At 37.5% G+C, this 22,245-nt stretch overlaps 1 protein-coding gene across 1 annotated transcript in view; it reads left to right on the top strand.

Annotated features, from left to right (window-relative positions):
* The window catches only part of ZNF385D (zinc finger protein 385D), a gene marked incomplete at its 5' end in the record, with an annotated part of 408,829 nt that extends 387,064 nt beyond the window's left edge, over positions 1-21,765 (top strand). Inside the window, 4 exons of the mRNA XM_084222785.1 lie at positions 12,384-12,617; positions 14,559-14,737; positions 16,038-16,139; positions 20,951-21,765. Of these exons, the coding sequence (XP_084078911.1) occupies positions 12,384-12,617; positions 14,559-14,737; positions 16,038-16,139; positions 20,951-21,184 (749 nt within the window). The 3' untranslated portion in view covers positions 21,185-21,765. The remainder of the gene's footprint in view (positions 1-12,383; positions 12,618-14,558; positions 14,738-16,037; positions 16,140-20,950) is intronic.
* Positions 21,766-22,245: the final 480 nt, after the last annotated feature.

Genomic DNA, 22,245 nt, shown 5'->3' on the forward strand with positions numbered 1-22,245 from the left:
CTGTATGTTTGTGAACTATGGACAGCCTTTAAAAATCTTGGTTTCACTATTACCTGGACGTGCAAAGTAGCAAATATCTGTGTGCTGTACAGCAAACAGACTTGGGAAGCATACTATGGCTGCTTTCCAGGAAAACTGATGGAAGGCTTATTTTGAGGCCAAATGTCTCAAATCCCTTCAATTTTTCAAATTACTGGTAAAGTTTTTGTTTTAATTCTGTATATCTTAAATGCAGTATATTTGGATTGCACTGGTATGATTATACTTTTTGAGGGAGAGGAGACAATGTGTAGCCCTTTGGAGAAGAGAGAGGCTGCAAGAGTTTGCTAGTGGTTGTATGATAGTGGAAGCCTGGAGCTTTTGCTTTGAGCATTTTCCCACCTTCTCGTTTTCCATTTCACAAAAATCTTACAGCTGTACAAGCAAATGCATTTTTCTCATGGTCATGGATTAAGAGATGCGTTGATCTATAGATTCACTTGGTCTACAGCTCTGGGGCTTTGAGAGGGAGGAACCAGTATTCTCTTTTCTGATAAACTCGCAGTCTTTCTCTCCCACTTACCCAAAAAAAAAAAATTTCTAAGTCTGTATACCTGTATCTCGTAAGGCTGTAGGTCAATTGCCAGTGTAATCAATTGGCTTACAAGATCACAAATTATTCAGGTTTTCTGAAGTAAGCTCCCTACCTGCCTGCCAAATGACTAATGCACAAGCATTATGTAAGGAAGCTTGTGCAAGTGATGGCCAAATTCTTTTATAAATTAAAACACTGGAATTGTCCCAAAGGTTGAAACCTCCATTTTTATAGCGTGTATTGAAATTTCAGAGACTGGCATATCTGAATTTTTGCTTCAGAAAAGCAGTGCTTTTACCTTGCATAACGTCTGCTAAGGTTTTAAAAATGCTGTGTGATGCAAAGGGATCCTAAGAAAATCTATTTGTAATTTTGTCTGTATGGAATGGTAGCAAGAGCTCAAGAACATACCTAATATATTGTATCAGTGCTAAAGAGATGCTTAAAAGTCCTTATTGGATATTGCAGAAGCTGAAGGATGTTCAGAAGTTTGTTGTTCCAGCTGCTGTTATTCTACAAATGCAGCCATACTGCAACTTTTAACCAAGGTTTTTGAAAGCTACTACAAAAAAAGAAACCCTTAATTCCGTATTTTTCATCCAAATCCCTTTTTTGTTTCAAGTGCTGCTGGTTTCCTCTGAAAAATTTGAAAAATTTATTGCATTTCTTTTTTATTTACTACATACTAAGTAAGAGTGAGCAAAGAGTGGTAAAATGCACTCTACATCATAAAAAAACCACCATCCCTCTGGTAATCCCTCTGACCTTACACAGAATTATTCTAGGTTTGTTTTTAATTGTATTATCCGGTTGCTAGTATTTTTCCCCGTTTTCTGTGTATTCTGCTCTTCAGTAGGGCTTTGAGCTAGATTTCTTGACATAAGACCTGATGTCATAATGGAAATGCTAAAAATACTATTTTTTATTAGGGAAAAGTGGGTTTTAAAGAAAAGTTACAATGCTAAACTGAGTGAAGGTGTGGCTGTGGAGTGATGGTTGCTGCAGTTGTGTAATCCTTCAAATTTACATGCTCATTAACAAATATTTATATGTCTAAAGCTTTTTGAGGCAGGCAGATTGCACCTATTCACCTAGACACTGTGTAAACATGAATATGAAAAATACATACAGTTATTCATAAATAGCTACAAATGAGGGCAATTTTCAAATATTTGGGCTTGTATTAGTGCTTTCATGGACTCTTATTCATACATTTTTCTCCATTATAGTGTACATGGGAGAGAGATATGACAATGAAAAATAAGGAACACAATAGTATATTACCCTGATAAGAGCTTCTATTTTCTTTTTTTCTCTTTTCTAACAGATAATGCTGGATCTGAATGATGTCAGATCTAGTGTTGTTTGAATAACTATCATGGAAAAAAATTTAACAGAGGAAGCTGGGGTATGATCTTGTAAGTGGTGTAGTATTTACAGCCATGTTTAGAAGGGAAGCTGAAACCTTTTTTGTTACTACAGTGTTATGTTGTTAGGGAAAGAACTGCATACAAATAAAAATGTGGCACATGAAGAGAATGACAATTTGGGTATACCAAAGAAATTAATCAAAGCTGTAATTAGGGTCATTAATACTCTTTCCTGCTTGGGGAAAAAAAATTAACAGAACTAACAGAGTTTGCAGTTATTATCAGTCCTGCTCCTGTTGCTTAAGATTGTTTTCTTCAAATATCCCTCCATGATATTTGTTCTGAAGAGATTGGAGCTCTCACTTTCCTATGACTACTTGCCTAAGAACCACACTTTTACCAGGTAGTTACCTTCACTCAACACAACAGAACAACTGTCTTTGCAAGTATTGGACCAAACCTTCTGAAAAATTAACTACATCATTATAAGTATTAATTCGTATAGTTTTCCAGAAAACATAGGCATTTAATGTCAGCCTTACAAGAGGATATATAAGAAAAGGTCAAAGCAGAGCAAGAATTAGATACCTCTCATCTAGAACCTTCAAATATTTGCTATAGCTAGTCATGTGCTGCCATTTTGATACTTATATCCATTAATATGGAGTTACTCTCTTTTACTGTCACTGCAAACTAAGAGCAGTCATTTCCTTTAAAGCCTATTCTGCTAGCTTTGTGTCCTAAAGTACAAAGCCATCATTGTTTTGAGTGTAATTGGTTAAATCAAATAATACCTTTGATTCTATAAGCTTTGAAAGTAGAAGTGATAGCTATGAATGCCACAAGGAAATACTTTTTGATTTTTACTATTGTATGCAGAAGGCTTTATATAATTCATGAGAACAGCTTTGGGCTAGGAAAACATCACTTCTTGCATTTTTCTTCTGTGGAGAATGTGCCTGATAAAATTATCACATTGACTAGATAAATACCCCAAACAGCAAAGCACTAATAACCTCTCTTCAGGATAAGTATGGATGGTGTCAGGGAGAACTATTGGAAGAGACAAAAAGGGTTGATTCAGTCCCTTCTGACAAAGACAACATTTGAGGAAAGGGAACTCATTAAATTGTTAAAGTAGACAGGTTTCTGTTGGTCTTTGCCTTATCCCAGGACCATTTATCCAGCCTTACTGTGGTTTACCAAGTATGTTTCTTCTGCCAGCTAATGTAATTAGACTAATAGTTCAGTTGGTAGCCGTCTGCCCGGAGGCAAAGACTGACACATGAGAGCCAACATCGATGGCTTGTGTTGCATAAAATAATTGTTTTATTAAAAAGTAAGAAAAAGCAACCCAAAACCTGTAAATTATACCAAGAACTGTGGTGACAACGAGTTATTTAGAAATTGTGGTCTGTACTGTCTGTGAAACCCTCTGTAAACATCATTCAGTGTTTTTAACTGCAATGATGACACAGGGCATTTCATAAACTCTCTGTTTCAGTCCTAGCCCTGAAGCAACCTGTGGTGGGTGGGAGAGGGGAAGGAACAGAGGGCATGCAGGCAGTAGTAAAAAAATTTATTTTAGAATATGGACCCTGGTGGAGGTGTAAGAACAAGTTAAATAGATGGTCATATTAACTGCAGCTGTGAATAATAAAAGATCCTTCCAGAGACACTGAAAATTGCAAAAGGTTTCTTTTCCCTGGCACTCAACTGGATGCTACTCTTATAGCAAGAGTGCTCTTGTCAATTTACAAAATATATTATCAACCATGTGTGATCAGTGAAGGGAAGAATTCCTTGTAAAAACATTGGACTGAAGAAGACTAATAAAAATCTTAATGGGATACCAGGAAAATCAAAACAATTAATTTCTCCAAAGATTAAGGAATGGTAATAATACTACCATCTCCTTTACTGTTCTCCTCAATTCTTTGTGAAATCTGTTCTTCCAAATGTGGGCATTTGGTATCCAGCTACTTAAGGAAGAGCAGGTGTTTTGTAGCGAAAGTCATTGCTGATCAGTCCCTGGAACACATGCCCTACAGGCTCCACTTACAATGCACTACAGGACAGATGTCTGGAAGAATGTCTCCTCACTGCTCTCCCTGCCTTCTCTCCACTGAGAAAAGTTATATAATTGTGATGCTGGTACCGCAAGGGACAATTCCTGTGTTAGACACAACCTCAGTTATTGCCAAAATCAGATTTACTAGTTCATTGCTTTCCAGTAAAGGAAGTAAGCTGCTGTAAAGGGAATAGCTTTAATTATTCCTGGATTCAAGACAGGGGAATGCCATGAGGTATTACACTTACAAGAGCAGTCAGAAGTCAGACCTTTTAGAAATTCTGAGTTATAGTCCAGTTGTTTTAATTTACTTTTAGGGATTCTTTGACTATAAATCTGCTTTGAAACAACGTTTAGACGGAGCTTTTAAAGAGGACATTCAACTTGCTTAAAATGCAAAACAAATCTCAACTACCTGCTTAAAATGGAGACCAATCCTTTGCAATCTGCAGTGCAGTTCACTTATTCTTTCCTTGTTCCATTTGATTAATGAAAGCAATGTATTTTCTCTTCTTCTGCTGGTGATTAATACTTCATGCTTCTTTGTTTTTGGTGGCAGATTGCTGGGGAGAGATTCCACTGTAAATTGCTTTTGATATCAAGTTTTAAGTAGGCTTCGCCAACCTACTTATTTTGTGAAAAATACTTCTCAGTTTCCAGCAGTGTATATCCTAGACTGTGCCTCCTCTGTCTCTGTCAAAGAGAAGGGGAGTTTAGGAGAGGCCCTTTCAATGCTCACTTCCATCACTACAGTCGACAGTGCAAAGTTAAAGAGGACAGCTTGCCTGCTGCTTCCTTCCCCCTGTCTGCATGGTAGGTGTGTGGGGCAGCAGGAGCAGCAGTCAGAAGCTAAATCATAGTTACTTACTGACCTTGGTAAGACCAATATCTTCCCCTGGGTACATGGTGTGACTTAAAGCTCTAATGAGTTTTCAGGTAGTAAGGTAATACTTTGAAGCCGTTGCTGTTAGTGACACAGAGGAAAGATGCTCCCTGAATTCTCCTTGGGGAAATACTGTCTCCAGTACTGACTGGATATAACTCCATGCCACCTGGACCTTGGCACTGATGCAGGCCCTATTTTTAAACATTATTTTGGACTTCTTTCTGTGCTAGTGATTCACACGGTGCCAAGGATGTTCCTGGAGACAGGAATGCAATCATCCCATTCCACTGCTATAGCTGTCTCTGGATGACTTCTGGATGAAGCTGAATCACCCAGATATCCCTGGGCAGTCTGGCATTCAGTACAAGCCAAGGAGCAACAGAGGCAGTTCATGTGCAGCTGACCTGCTTTGGAGGAACAGAGAAGATGATAATACAGATGGGGACTGCTGTGCACATGTTGGCCTCCAGAAAGAGACATTCAAGGCAAATTCATTTTACTGCAGGATGTCTTGCAAGACCTTTTTCCTTGTTGGGTTTTTAGCTTTTCCAGTTTTTTCAGTTCTTTGTTTTTTACTGATAATAAACTCAACTGATGCTGAGTTTCTACTCATGTACTACGAATAGCTGCGAGTATATTTTTTATTATGTTTACTTTTACTTAAGAGTTGGGAAATGAATACTGAGGTGCATGCAGATGTAAAACTGGTGGTAGTTTGTCAGCATAGTCTCAAGCATGCAAAAATCCTCTTTGAATTTGAGTGTGAACTCCACTTCTTAAGCAAACACTTCATCCTAATTTCAAATCAAATTTTCACTACAGAGTACCCATTAATTAAACTTTGAGAGTAATTTCAACCAGCAGTTCCTTGCATGGGGACCCTTTCACTCACAGCTGGTGAAAGGTGATCTTCTGCCTGGCTGAGGAAAAATCTATACAATCATAAGGACAGCTCAGTGTCCAAACTCAGTCATCACCAACTGTCCCTTAAATGACCTGAAAAATAAATGGTTTCTCTTCATCATTTCCTTACCTTCCAGTCATATTTTTCTCAGCTACATTCGCCTAACAGCCTAAAACTCAGACATGGCGTGACATTTTCCTATCTAACTCCCTCACTTTCCATGAGCCTTTTACCCCAGCTGTTACTGTTGCTGCCAGCTCAATTAACCTCAACAGGAACTGTGCTGTAAACCAAGAGAACTGCTAGAAAAAATTAGGTAGAATTTTCATTAGAAAATTTTGTACTCCTAATTAATGAAGAAGGTCATCTGATGACTTGACAGAAATGAATTTAACCAGAGGAAAATATCCAAAGATCAAATATATGAAGTTTCCTACTTTTCATCATCACTCTCTCTGTAGACACCTTTTGTCACCAAACATCCTGTTTTCTGTCTCTCTGCCATCAAATCTCTGCCAAGGCATCTTGATGGGAAGCATGGAGTAGAGGCAGCAGTAAAATGAAGTCACTTGTTGTGTATCCAGTTGTTTCCTCATCTTGTTTCTGAGTGATGAACACTCTGTATAATATGATTTATTTAAGTGTTAAAAAGCAGGGCTGCTCAAAATACTGAGGTCATTGCTTCTCCACTTACAATCCAAGAAAATTCCTGGTATTTGTCTTTCATGCTCATTCTGGGAAACTTTGTAGTCCTTCAGTTTCTCAGTAATGCTTGTTTGGTACATTTGGGCAAAAGCTTGGGCAATACCTTAGACATGTTCAGACTCACTTTCTGGATATTAAATATAATTTTGATAGACACCTAGACAAAGAAAGTTAACAAGGAACTTGACCAAGAAAGTACTGACAAGCCAGGATAGTTACAAGGAAAGGGAGACAAAACAGTTAAAGAGCTGTTTAAAAAACAGACTTAAAAAAAAAAAGTTCAAAAAAGACAGCTCATCAAAAATTTTCAAATACTGTTCCTGGTTTGTCATATTCAGCTTTGTTTATTAGTTCAGAGCTCTTGACCCTTTCATTATGGCATAGTAATTAGCATCCATCCTGTAGAAGGTCAGGTGAACACCATGGTTTCTAGTGTTTCATATTGTGCCATTGAAGGTGACCACAAAGTGATGAATTGCACAGTTTTCAATCAGATATTTAGGTCTTTTATGCCAAAAACCCCTGTGATGTTTGCTACTTATGTCTCTAAATCATGATATAATAATTTTTCTTTTAGAAAATTTATATGGGTCCTTCTAAGTTCTAAGTTCTAAGTACTTATATCTCTCCAAGTAAATGTATCTATTCTGGGAAGGATATGTCTATGATAAATAGATTGAATCCAGGTTTTGAATGTAAAAATAAGTCTAATGACTGGATTTTTGATGATATGATACCAAAATAATTTTTCGTACAAAATATTGTAGAGGGCCAGATATCCACCGACCAGGAAATATGCAAGTTTGTGTTCTGCATGTAAAGGTTAAGAAATTGATACATTTGAGTCAAAGTTCCTCACAGTGTTTTGTTTAAGTGCTGGAGCCAGTCGATGTGCTGGCACACATGCTTATGTTTCAGCATATGAGAACAGAAAATCAGCTAAGCGCAAAAATATCTGTCAGCCATAATTTTTTTGGAGGTGGTACTTTGGTTTTGGTGTACTCCACCATTCTATAAATAGATTCTAAAGAAATTATCTTCAAACGTAATTACCACAGAAGTAGTGGAAAATGGAATTGTCGAAGCAGCCCAAGGAAACTGAGGACACAGTTCTTAGTAGTCAGGAAAATAACATCCTGAGCCCCAGTCCCAGCCTTGAATGTGCCAGTATCAAGGGCCTGTATGGGAGCATTGACACGGGTTTGTTATAAGCTGTACAGACAGCTGATGATGCTTCTGCAATACTAAGTGGTCTCATATAGTGAAATATTTCATATCAAGTTCTGTTTGTTATGAGAAAGAATGTGTTTTCTACATTCTGCAGAGGTGCAGTTGTTGGGTTTTTTTTGGGTTGTTTTGTTGTTTATTTTTTTTCTCTGAATGGTGTTATGGGCCAAATCCTCAATCCTTTTATGTCAAAGGCGAAGTTTGATTTAAATGAGACCAGAATGCATGGGTATGTGCTAAATCAGATATTTTTAAATGTGTGCCACTTGAGATTGTGGAAGAAAAAACATGCTCATAAATATTTGTGATTTGTTTGAAGTCAGACTACACTTCTCTCTCTGGGTCTATTTATAGCTTCAGGATAAGAAATTCTTAGGCTTAGTGGCGGGAACTGATGAGTGAAACTTTCACATACTCAGAAGAAAAACCTGAGTTGTAATTTTCTGTTTCTTCCGACTAAAGAAAATTCATGAGTCTTGTAGCTGGGATATGAAATTAATCCTGCTTACTTAGGAGAACTTAATCACAGTTCAGTTTTCCATTTGAACCCTGGTACCTGTGGTGCTCAAAGTCAGTTCTCACAGAATATTTTTTCATCTGTCTTTGTCTCTTGTTAAAACAGACCTTTGATTTTGCCAGTCACTAAGATTAGATTGTAATGTAATATTTTTTATTTTTAGTTTTTATTCTGTTGCTATATTAAGACCATTCACAAATGGATTCTTTTGAATCCTGAAGTGTTCCCTTTTTTTTTTTTTTTTTGCTGCTGGAGTCCAGTTCCATACAATATCAGCAATCAACTTCTATACCAAAGCCAAGCAGTGACAGTTGCAATAATGAATATTTGCTGTGGGCCACTGGTATGAAAATAGCACAGTGCTGCAAGCCTGCGTCACCAGAAACAAATCTTCCATTTGTCTGTGGCCGAATTTCCAGCTCAATTTTAGAACATTCATAATTGAAATAGCTCTTAAAGCACTGTCATAATATAGTGTTAAGAAATGCTGATTCAGTCTACAAGGCATGAACTCAAATGCCTTCCTACTTCTTTTTGGTGTTGTTTTTCCTTGTTTGTTTGGTTTTTAATCCCTTATACCTTTAATGCTGTACCTTGTATTTAGGGCACTGAACTCCAGACAGGCAGCAACACTGTAAAATATTCAAAGGGAACCATGCTGGTTAGGATAGAAGTTCTTGTGAGAAAAGGAATTGAACTGCCTCTTTGTAAGCTTACTTGACAGCTTTTAGAATGTTTTATCCTTAATCTCTGCTGAAAATTCTAAAGTTTGTATGGGAATGAGCAGCTTTGCATCTTAAATGTGTCGTGGCTTTTCCATGGTGAACTTCAATGGCTTTCTATTTATGTTTTAATGTCATTAATGTATTTGCATTAGTAGAATATCAAGTGTATTCACATAGGGCACCTCTTAAAATGCAGAATAAATGCACTGAACTTTGATTTGTTTTCCTGATGACCTTTACCATTTTAAATTTTTTATATACTATGCTGCTTTCATTTGTGCATCTCAAAATACCCTCAAAATATTCAAAACAGCTAGCATAATTGATTGTATTTTCTTCTAGCTTTTAAATAATTACATAGTGAAATATTAGATCATCATAGATACAGAAGGTCAGATACTTGAGGCAGAATAAAATCTGCTGTTATTTCAACTTTTATTGTTTTATTTCATTCATTGCCTTAGGGTTTTCCTGAGGAAAGTAAAGAAATTATCATCTATATTTTGCTTAGGGCTAAATACTGACCCTTACACTGCAAAGCTGGCAGTGGTGATTGATGTACATTTGTAATTTCCTGCAAGATTAGAATGAGCACCAACTTTGCTATCAATCCTGAGAGAATGTTAATGCCCCTTTCTTCTGCCTGGGCCATCTGCCCCTTGCCTTCCACGTCACCAAGAGAGTACTTTGGCTAAGCCTACTACTGTAGAGTAGTACCAGGATGCAGAAACTGATGTTTTTAAAGCAGTGTTAATGCTTATAAAGCAGTGGGGTTTGGATCTGGATTGGGCTTTTGAGGAAAATAATTCACTGCAGCAGTTTTTGACTGAAGGAAAGCAAACCTTCAATGGATTCTCTGGAATGGGAAAGGAGCTCTACAGTTTTGTGGACAGATCTTCAAGGGTTTTATTTTTTCATCAGTTTCCCAACAAAATGCTTAATATTTCATTTTTCTTTTCTTTTAAAACCTTATTTAAAAAAAATAATAAATAAGAAGAGACTATTCAGCAAGGTAACCTCATTCCTTCTGCACTGATATTTGACATCCCCAGTACCTTCAAAATATGACAACTTTCAGGCATTCTTTCAGGGAAAAGAAAACCAAACTGTGATTTGACTTTGAGTGGGACTTTATCTTTTGCTACATGTTTTAATGTCTGTCAATACCTAGAATATTCCCATGAAAAACTGCTTTCTTGGATTTATGAATGTTAGTTTTTAAAAACCCTCAGGGAGAGTATGTAGGAACATGACAAAATACACAATGTATAGAATTTAATAAAGCTTAAGGGCTGGCATTCCCGTTGACTGAAAGGGAGTCATATTTGTGTAGATATTTGTTCAGCCAGCTTTAAGTCCCCCAGTAGGAAATATTTCTGGATCTGTGTAGGTAAGTTATTCCCAAGCTTCATAAACTTCAATATTAGAAAAAATTTCCTTACATTTAATCCAAGTCTCTCTTGATGTAATCCAACAGTCCTTGTTCTACTAGGAGGGATGAGGGAGAAGAGTATATTCTCTTATTTTTAGCTACCTTCTACAGATGTGAAATCATTGTCAGTGCTTACCCTTTTTCTTCTATATTCACAGTTCATGTTTTCTAAACTTCTATTTTATTTTGGCTCCCTCCATCACAAATCCTCTCTTATTGCTTTGCATTTGTATTGCTTCTGAATTAATAGCAAAGCAAGTAAATTTGGGGGATTTTTTTGACATTGCTGTCCCCAGGCTGGACACAGGGCCTTCAGAGGTGATCAGAGGAGGAAAAAATAGCTCCTAAATCTTTTGCTTTGCAGTTTCAGTGTGGTGGGGACCTCTTTTATAGCACAATGATAGAAGAGATCTGTGTTCATCATGTCTGTACTGAAAGATTTTTCTGAAAACCAAGCCTGTAAACAAAGAAAACAATCAAAATTAAATATACAATAAAACTTCCCCAAATGCAGTACTGGGGTTGCTGTTCATCATTCTGTTTTAATAGATCAGATTAAACCTACTGAGTGGGGATTCCTGCAATTGTCTTTACTGAAAAGCATCTAATTTTCTGATCTGTTTCTTCAATGCATTAAAATTGTTTTGAATCAGGTTTCTCAGTGTGTTTGCCCCACTTCCAAATTGATATTGCCTGGTAAGCTATTAGGAATGTTCTCCATTAACAAAGTTAATGGAGAACACCACTGTGGTATCAGCTAGTTGTGTCCCTTCTGCATCAGAGCACGCACTTAGCTCTCTAAGTGAAAGAATTGCTATTTTGTCCATTCTGATGGGAGGCAGTAAATAAAGCAGAGTACAGGTAGAGTATCACTAGCACCTAGTAATGTATGAAACCAAAGTGAGCCATGCTGGAAAGTACCCAAATCCAGGCATATTTCAGCAAAGTAACTAAGATTATTTTTTAAAATTTTTTTTTTAATATGATAAAATACAATAATTCAAAGGCAGAACAGCTCCTGTCCTTTGTCTCCTTCTCATGTCCCCTACCCACCATCTTTTTCACCACGTCCACTGCTGCATTTTGCTGTCCTCCACCCTGCTAAGTACTTAACAACCACATGATACTGCCATATCCGAACATCATGTATCAATGATTCAAACTAAAATATCATGGTGTATTTTCTCTCTCTTCCATTTGATAACTACGGGAAAAGCACAAGTTCTTAGCTTCAAGAAATAAATTTCCAGATTTAGGTATATGTCTTGCTTGTAGTCTTTCCAACTGATAGGCAGAATGAAAATCTTATTAGTGTTTGTTTAGGTCTCAGATAGGGAACGTTATATATATATTTAGTTACTATAAGTATGTATCACCATTATGTAATAATGGATAACAATGTGTACTGTGTATTTATAATTACCTTCATTCTTTTAGTGTTGGTATTGGGAAAAATCAAGTGACGTATCAATTTCTTCTTTTTTTTTTACCAGTTATAAAGGCCAATTTAATCATTTTAGTTTTATTAGTACAAGATGTTAAAACTTTAGCTTGGCTACCCAATCAGCATAAGTATTATGTGTTACTATGGCTGTTTTTGCATCTGAAGTTGTGTGTATAAATTTAAACTGCCTGTCGTGCTGGTCATTTTCATGACCTCTTTTATTGCACTTTTCTTCTGTTGTACAGTACATTCTTAATGACCTTTTTGTTCAGTTTATGAGTTCTGTGTGAGCAGACTGCAAGAGACAACACATGGTTTTCTAATACAAGGGAGTACTGGATTTTGTAACCACACGAAATACAAAGAAAAGGGTCAGGTTTAGTTCATTACCATTAGTCAAACCATCACCAGAACAATCTGTCTCTCTGTGTCATCACAGCATTGGGACATCAGCAAGCCAACACCGAAGGTCACACGATTTTTTTCTGTTTGTTTTTATTTCTTTCCATCTCCTCTCTTTGCCCACAGACGCTAACACAGGGACACCAGCAATATCAACGACGACAACCGTGGAAATCCGGAAGAGCAGTGTTATGACAACTGAGATCACCTCTAAAGTGGAGAAAATCCCCACAACAGCCACGAGCAGCAGCACTTGCCCTTCCGTTGAGACTGAGGAAGAAAAAGCAAAAAGACTGCTGTACTGTTCACTATGCAAAGTCGCTGTCAACTCTGCCTCACAGCTGGAGGCGCACAACAGTGGTGAGATGGAGCAGTGCTTGCTTGCTTCCTTTTTTTTTTTCCTTCTGTCTCAAGAGCGCTGCAATTATCTTCCCCTGAATAGATTAGATCTCTTGCAGCAGGGGACAAAGAGGTGGCAGAAAACTGGCAATTACATGGAATTCATTAACTATTAAAGTATAAAAATGACAGGCAAAGAGCCTTTCAAAAAAGAGAAAGAAAGGAATTTATTGCAGGTTGCAGATTTTCTTACACTTTAGCCTTTGCAGCTTCAAAACCTTATTGAGCTAAATGACAGCTCTACTCCATTACCTTTGGTGTTCAGAGTTTGCATAGTTTGGTTGTGCCAACTAGCAAACTGAGAATGAAGGTGATCAGCTTTGTTTGAAATTTAACAAATTAAGTCTGAAAGAGGGAGCATCAGTCAGTCAGAGTTCAATGATGGGAGTTAGAGTTCTTAGCTCCATATTGTCTATTAATAAATAACTTGTTAAAATTATGTATATTTTCCCTTTGTTTTCATCAACTGATAGCAGCTGCTGCACGAGTTGAATGCATAATTACCTGCCTTCATCTTTCTTAGATTCTGGACTTTAACTTGTCATTAGAGCTCATACCATCAGTAATTCTGGTAGTAAACAGCCACCATTCACAGTCACTAATTTAAGCATGTTATTGATTGGCTCAGTGGTGGGTGGGGTTAAAAGATCTAGGGATTTGATATGGTGGCAGTGACCACCTATAGCCATCTTACAGAAAGTTCCTGATCTTGGATGTTAGGGGCTACCTCTTATCATGGGTAAGTAGAATTCAGAGACAAAAAGAGAACCTTAGGTTTGAAATTTAGAGACAGTGATAAAATACCTAGAGCAAAATGGCCAAAAGTTTTATGATGCACTTTAAAAAGAAATAACTTTGGCGTATATATAGAACTCAAATTAGAATGGAAATTATGACTACTTGGCATTCATGAGAAATAAAATTCCACCAGTTTTGAATGCTGTTTACTATCTGCCAGATCTTCAACTGGTGAAAGTTCAACTTCAAGCTGTATCCTTTTAAACTATTTAACTTCATACAGACTCTAAATATTCTGATCAGGCTGAGAGCCAAAACACCATTCTGAATATTTAAACACAACCTTCCAAGTTTTTGCTGCTGTGCTGATAAACTGTGTGTGTGCTCACACACACATTTTTTTTACAAGTCTCTGTGGATGCATGCAGCAATTAGCACTGGAGTGGTGGTTCTGTATGCAGTAGTTAGTCCATTATCGTCTCAGACTACCTGTGTGGGAGTCAACAGTGTAAGAAACTGTTCAGTCTGAATAAAGGTCCAGCAACAGAACACCAGAGTTCTCTATGCAACCTTTATTTACAATTAAAAAAGAAAAAAAGAAAGGCCATTGTGTTTTTCTCTCATATATGTTTCTCACTTGTTTTGGTTTCTGTCCACGACATTAATGATCCATAGGGTGCTTCCAGGAACCTCTGCCCCTTTCTGGTTTGGAGAGTAATTAGTTAATTACAGATTTAATTGTAAGCTACCTAGACATACTGTTTATCAATCTCTTCAGGAGGACTACAAATCACAGCCAACTACATCTTTAATAGCTAAATTACTTTTCTTTTGCAACTACAATTCAGGTCTTATTAGCAGCAGGAGTTAATGAAAAAAGTCACACACATTTAACTTCACATCAGGATACCTGATTGTGCTGCTACCTTCTGGTCTGGCTGCTTCGTTCTAGTGCATTACCTATAGGTATGTAATTTAGTAAATAAATATCAGGTGTGAAATACTGTTACATTAGCATAACTCTGATACAGACCAAGACAGCCCTATTCCAAGGATAGCACATGGCACCAAGCTGAGGCCCATATGATTTTATTTAAAAAAAAATAAAATGAATGCAACCCAATTGCCAAAGTTCTTTCTGTTTCCCATTTCTGTTGTCTCCAGGGACTAAGCACAAAACTATGCTGGAAGCTCGGAATGGAAGTGGAACCATAAAAGCCTTTCCCCGGGCAGGCGTAAAAGGCAAAGGACCTGTGAATAAAGGAAACACAGGCCTTCAGAACAAAACATTTCACTGTGAAATATGTGATGTACACGTAAACTCCGAGACACAACTGAAACAGGTACACTCTTTGGCTGTTCTTTGTTTGCTTGGTGGTAAAGTACCAACACAGTCAGCACACGTCCATATAACAATTTGTGTCCAAATGGAACTCACAGTTTTGTCTGCTGTACTTGTCTGCCATGCTGTATGTTTTGTTTTGATTATGATTTTCTCTTGCATGGAATATGTTGTCTCAAAAGCTCTCAATTATACACCATTGGTAAAGAGTTATAGAAAGTGTAACGTGTTACAACTGTCTTTAGACTGCTAGAATTGTCCTGAGCTAATAAACTCTGCCATTTCATGTACATGATATTTGCCTTGACAAAGATGTGAAGGTGGATGTAACCAGTGCTTTCATGGAATACTAAGTAACCCACTTAAAAATGTGGGATGGAGATGATTTCTAATATTTTTATCAATGTTTCACTCTAACTGAGAAGTGTGACCTCTAAATTGCAATTACTCTAAGTTATGTTCAGTCATTCTTCAGATGATCAAAGCTTTCTGAAAAACACTTAGTTTAATTCCATATGCCTATTGGAATTAAATACTTGTAAAGGAACTTTACAAGGATGAAGACTAATTCAATAAAGGACAATAACAATACACATTCTTCTAGTCTCAGAGAAGAAAAGTCCAGTTCTATGTATTTTTATTGTGATAATTCTCTTGAAAATGAAAATCAAAGTAAAAAAATAATTCTGAAAAAAGTCCCTTACTTCTAATACTGCAAGATAATCTGTGTAGAAAGATACTTTAAAAGTCTCATAGAATTTATGAAGAAGATAATGGATTCCATGCATTTTTTTAAAATGTCTATTAGTTTGGTATGTAACCATCTCAGAAGGATCTCCAGGCAGCTTAGGGATTCAAAAAATTTTCTGACCTTATATTCTTCCCCAAATAGGGGATGCTTTGCTACCTAATATTCCTTAAAAACTTTCTATCAGCCGTGTGTTGAATTTGATGGGTGATGAGTTAGGGAGGAGTTTTTCAAAGGCTTTAACCTGACTCAAGTCCTGCTGAAGTTAGAAAAGGTGGGAAAATATTTAACTGTAGTGGAACTAGAGCTGGACTTAAGACTGATGAAAATCACAGCACCAATATGTGGTGCACAAAGGATCCTTCAAACTTCAAAAGAGCCTATTCCTTTTCATTATTGAATTAGTCGAAGTAATGCTGCTGTAGAGCAAAAGCCTTTCATATTGGAGCAGTAATCTTGTGTAAAGCAGAATCTGACGTGATCTGTTGTGGAACTCTCAACTATCACCCTTTGTTTTCTCTCCCCCCCTTCCCTCCTTAATATATTTTAACAGCACATAAGCAGTAGAAGGCACAAAGACAGAGCTGCTGGGAAGCCACCAAAACCTAAATACAGCCCTTACAACAAACTCCAAAAGGGAACACATCCGCTGGGGGTAAGCCAATCACTCTTTTTTTATTTGACTTTTATTTTAATCCTGATGAGTAGGATTTTTAGAAAACCTAAGTGGGAAAATGTTTAGAAGTAGAGTAATAGTGTAAGCCATTGGCGTATCAAGTACATGAAGGAGCCACTGGAAGCCCACAAGGGATTTTTTTAATATACTTTAAGGCGTGTTTACTACAACCTATGGACCCTTGCTTTTGTAGCTACTCTGAATAACCTCAGAAAATAAGCTTGTTACAAAGGTCACTAGAGAGCAAGAGATGGAAAAAACCTCCAGATGTCAAACAGGATTTTTCCACTTTTCACCAAGGACAATAGTGATGAAATAACTAAATAAAACTCTATAAAATATAAACCATTCATTCTATCCTTATTTAGAGAATCATTGTGATAACAAGTGAAGCAATTAAAAAAACCTGTCTCTCATTCAACTGTTTCAGAGTGGTTCTGGTCACATTTCAACTGCCAAGATAAACTATCTGAAACACAATTCTTATTAGCTCCAAAAGCTGTTTTGGGGTTTTTTTTGTGTGTTTTGTTTTTTTTTAATAAAAAACCCTCTAGGATACTGCCACTAGTTAGGAAGCAGCTTATATTGTGGGTGGCATAGTGAAACGTGTGACTTTTGCCTTCTCCATCAGTTGAACTGCCTGAATGAGTCCTGCATTTTGGCCACAATAACCCCCTGCAGCACTATAGGCTGGGGACGGTGTGGCTGGACAGTGCCCAGCAGTGTGCCCTGGTGGCCAAGAAGGCCAATGACCCCTGGCCTGCGTCAGGAACAGTGTGGCCAGCAGGAGCAGGGAGGTCATCCTTCCCCTGCACTGGCACTGGTGAGGGCACACCTTGAGTGCTGTGTCCAGTTCTGGCCCCTCAGTTTGGGAAGGACGTTAACACACCTGGGCGCGTCCAGAGGAGGCAACGAGGCTGGTGAGGGGCTTGGAACACCAGCCCTGTGAGGAATGGCTGAGGGAGCTGGGGGGGTTTAGCCTGGAGAAAAGGAGACTCAGGGGTGACCTTATCGCTCTCTACAAATTCCTGAAAGGTGGTTGTAGTCAGATGGGGGTCGGTCTCTTTCACCAGGCAGCAACAGACAGAACAAGGACGCAGTCTCAAGCTGCATCAAGGAAAATATAGGTTGGATATTAGGAAAAAGTGAAAGAGAGATAAAGTACTGGAATGGCCTGCCCAGGGAGGTGGTGGAGTCATCATCCCTGGATGTGTTTAAAAGAAGAGTGGATGTGGCACTTGATGCCATGGCACTCGGTGCCATGGTTTAGTTGAGGTGTTAGGGTGTGGGTTGGACTCAATGACCTTGAAGGTCTCTTCCAACACAGTGACTCTCTGAATTCTGTGAATGTTGTATCTGCTGCTTTGTGGGGCTTTATAAATGGTTCTGGCAGAGGGAGGATGTTGATTCATTGTCCTCGTAGGGATTAGCCCCTTATGCCTTGACCATCTTTTCTGATGCAGGCACAATATGGAGTTTGCTTTTTTTTTTTTCCTGTGAGAACCCATTTCTCTTTACATTAGTTAAAGCTCGTGGCAGCAGAAACTGTGTCCTTGTTGGGGCAGTCCTCATGAGTGGCATATTCATGCAGGATTCAGTTGTAGAATAAAGCAGTGCACCATTCTGGTAGATTCACTAACATGGAAATAGCCCCATAGGGTTACTCAGTAATCCACAAGAAAGATCAAGGTCTTCAATGCAAGCTATACTTAAAGGAATAGAAAATATGTAATGGGGTAAGTAGGAATATGGAATCAGGAAAGCCTTTCTGACAGGAATGTTATTCCTTTAGGAAATTATTTTTCAGGAGATGAAAACAACTATTACATTGTTGTTGGGGTGGTGCACAGCTCTCTACCAATTTATATAATGGTGATTTCTGAGAACTCCAGCCAAGGTTCAAGATAAATAACAGCAGTGTCCTTTTCCTTCTCCCTCAATCCCAATTGCTCACAATACACAGGTCAGGCTAGAGGGCATCAAAAAGGCAAAAGAGATTTAAGAAGGAAAGAAAAAAGTATCAATAAATGAACAGATATATGTAGTAGAATTGCAGTTTCAATAAGAAAGGAGACACCAGTTCTCCATGAAGTCTTTCAGGTTTTAAATATAAATACTGCAGGAATTATTGTCACTTGAAGTGCAGAACAGCACAGCAACAAGCCAACTAATTTCACCTTTAATTTAATGCTCTTTCTTTACTTTTCTTTACTCTCTAGCTGAAACCAGGATGCTCCCCATTAATATTTGAAGTTATTTGTCCCTTAGTTTACTTCATTGGAACCATTCCATTACTTTACTCCTAATGTTGATCTGTGAGTAAATTAGAGTTTAGAAATGAACGTGCAAGGTACTGCATATGTTAAGTATTACTAGTTTTGCAGCTACCTTGAAATCAGAATCACGTTGATAAGTTAACTGAAAAGCTATCTAACTAGAAGTTATCTAGTAATTTAATTAGAAGTTCCTGATTCCTCCAAGAATGGCAAGAAAGCCTTAGTCTTTTAGTAGAAACAGCCACATGAGATGTTTGTTCTTCATTACACAAAATGTATGGACATTGCCAAATTTGTCTACAGAAATTTAAAAAAGAACATGCTACATTTTCATGGCTTTTCTAGACCAAAAACCTGCTTTTACCATATTTTCAATATCATTTGTACTTCTTTGTCTTTTCTAGATTTTCATGCTTCAGAGATAGAAAATTTATAAAATTCCCACAGTGGTATTTCAGAGTTTAAGAAGTCTTGTAGTGTTGGGACTTGCTTGGTATTTCTTCAAGCCACAACTGTCCAGCATGTATAAAATACGGCACTGGAGCAAAAAAAGGTTATAAAGCATTTGATAGACCAAACTTTCTGCAATAAAATAGCTGTTACAAAAAACATCCTTCACTGGGAACTCTAAACCAAAGAGTATTTTGGACTTAGGGTTACTTTTTTCCCTCATGGTTGTTTTGAGGTTGGTTTTTTTTGTTTTGGTTTCGTTTGGTTTTTTGGTGGGGTTTTTTTTTTGGTGTTTGGGTGGGCTTTTTTGGTTTTGTTTTGTATTTTTGTTTGTTTGTTAGTTTTGGCTTGGGGTCTTTTTTTCTGTTCTAAATAAGGCTGTAAAAAGTATTTATTAAAAAATGTGAGAAGGGAGGGAAAAGTCATGTGTTCAGCAAAGGAAGAAGACAGCTTGGGTCAGTGAGCATAACACTGATCAAGGAGAAGATCAGATCATTCCTTTTAATAGGCACCATAAAGAACTTAATATCTAGCATCTATTATATCCTTTGTTAAGATAATTAAAGAATTTGGTTTGATCTGTGTGTTTCTCCCAGAGCTTTAAAGGGCCTGGAAGCCAGCAGTTTTGCTGATAGATGCTGGGAAAAATAAAAATCCTCTATCCATCTGGCCAGTAAAGAACCAACAGACCTTTTGGAATATTGTGATAGCGTAATGATGAAACTCAGTTGTGGTTCATGCTAGAGTACTCCTGCCCTTAATTTCTGATGACTCACTCACTAGGGTTCTGTTGAGTTGAAAATGTCAGAATGATACTGATCAAGTTAATTACTTGAAAATCCCTTTCAAGTCAGGAATGAGAAATTGTGTTTCCTTGTAAGTAAAAAGTGCCCATGCTTACACTGAGATGTACCACAGCATGGTACATATATTCAGTATATTCCATACCATGTATTCAGGTTTATGCCCTTTGCAAGAGGCCTCAGGTCATGCTAGGACACAGACCCACCAAAAGTCCATCAGGCTTTTCTTTGTCGGTAAATGAGGTTCTGATCCTATCTCAGAGTTATAAAAGCTGGACTGCAAAGGTATTCAGGTTCTTGGCATCTCATTAGAAATTTGAAATTCCACTGAAAACTGCAGAAATCTATAAAGACTACTCTGATGGTCTTTTGTATGCAAATGTAAATTTTCTTAAATATTACTGAACCTCTTGTGAGTATTTTCAGTCTTGGTGAAAGTTCAGGGTTTGGGGTTTTTCCCTTTTTTTAGGAAACTCTAAATGAGGGGGTTTTTGATCTGTATTTGGTAGTCCATAAGAAAATCATGTTATGATTTAAAATGTTTTTTAAGAAGAAACCTCAGTGACAGGGACAGAAAGATCGTAGTTTGGCAGAATGCTAATTTAAAATATCTGCCAGGTTTTCACAATCCTTGAAAGAATGAACATGATCTTAGCGGAAAACAGTTGAGTACAAAGCGGAATTATATGGGACAGCACCCATCTAAACGTGAAACATGAGATTTTCATAACTCATGAAAGATAAGATTGGTTTATTTGCTTGTTATTAGAAGCAGGACTAAATGAAGAGGAGCTATATGGAGATCTTAATTTTAAGCAGAACTCTCATCCTAATGATTAAAACAAAAGTATCTTGTAAGACCAGGGAATAGGATATGTTTTCATTCTGCTCTGGTCTCTGCATTAAGCTGTCCAGATGGAGATCTATTATTGATATCTGATTTTTCCCTCTTTAATTGTTGTAGGATACATGCAGCTTTGCTTTGGTGCCGATTCCCCAATCCCATTTTGGATTTGCTTTGATTTCTAATCTTGTATTAAATTGTGAGTGTGGAACTCTCTCCCCTACCAAATCCTTGTACCTTGTCCATCGGGGAGGTCGTATCACCTGTTACAAGTCTGTAGCTCATAGAGTCAGTAGCCACCTCGAGGCCTCTCTTGCTTGAGTCTGCGCATATCATCTTAAATCAAGCTCCCTCTCATGTAGCTAATATGAAAAAATGATGTGTCTCTGTTTGTTTGTTTTCTCTTCTTCCCCACAGGTAAAATTAGTATTTTCAAAGGAACCTTCAAAGCCGATGGCCCCACGAATCTTACCAAATCCGCTAGCAGCTGCAGCAGCAGCTGCTGCTGTGGCTGTGAATTCCCCCTTCAGTCTTCGCACAGCCCCGGCAGCCACCCTTTTCCAGACTTCAGCACTTCCTCCAGCACTCCTACGACCAGCTCCTGGGCCTATACGGACCACCCACACTCCCGTGCTGTTTGCTCCTTACTGAACTCCAAACAGGAATTAATTGTACTGCAATAATTTTTCAAATCAAAACAAACAAAAAAAAAAAAAAAAAAAAAAAAAGAAAATCAAGGACATTGAACTATGCAGTGTTTATTTATAGTTTAAAGTATATATGAAGAGCCAGAACTTTTGATAGAGAACTGAACAAATTCTGAAAGGGGGAATGGGCGGTATTTTCTCCAGATAAGAACATTTCTCTCGAGCATTGATCGTTTTAGAACTGATCTCCAGCATTGACTTGTAGTGACATATAAAACTTACAAAGCCTTTTGACTGTGCATTTTGGCACATATTTCCCTGCAATGTCTTTCCTGCTTTATGAAACAACTTACAAATTTGTCTAAAGGGCATTAACTGGTTCCAATGTACATAAAATACTTTATTCTGTAGATTAAAGGAGAAGGAAAAAAAAGAAACACTGTGAATAGTAGTACCCTTACCAATCCTCCTGCCAAATCAGCAGTTACTGGGTATTTATCTGAACAAAAGTAGATACAATAGATGTCTTGTAAAACAGTAGTATTGTGTCTCTATCTATGCCACTAGGTTTCTAACTGAGTTGCAAACGATAAAATGAACAAAATTATGTCACTTTGGTAAGTAGTCAAAAATTATTACAATAATGTGGACATGTTCCTGATGAGAAAAGTTTTCCTCACTCACATAAGAATGAAAATTATTTAGGTTAGGGCAAAGAAAGTGATAAAGAGGACTAGTGGAGGAAAAATAATTCAGATACTGTACACAGAATGGGTCAAATGTTTATTTAACTTTGAATGTATGTGTACACTCTGCGTTTATTCAAAAAGTGTAATACATACATGATAGATCAATGTTTAAGACATGACAGTGGAAAACCAAAAATATGATCTTGTCACGAAACAGGCCTGACACTTCAGTGTTGAGCAGAGGGAAGACACAAATCAGTTACGGAGAGTCATAACTGACAAATGAAAAACAGGAGAGAAATCCTGGTCTCATTTAGGTCAGTTTAAAGTTCCTTCTGACTGCAGTGTAGCCAGAATTTCATCCCAAGAATGGCAC

This window comes from Fringilla coelebs, assembly GCF_963513975.1.
Source record: "Fringilla coelebs genome assembly, chromosome: 1".
NCBI classification, from domain to species: domain Eukaryota; kingdom Metazoa; phylum Chordata; class Aves; order Passeriformes; family Fringillidae; genus Fringilla; species Fringilla coelebs.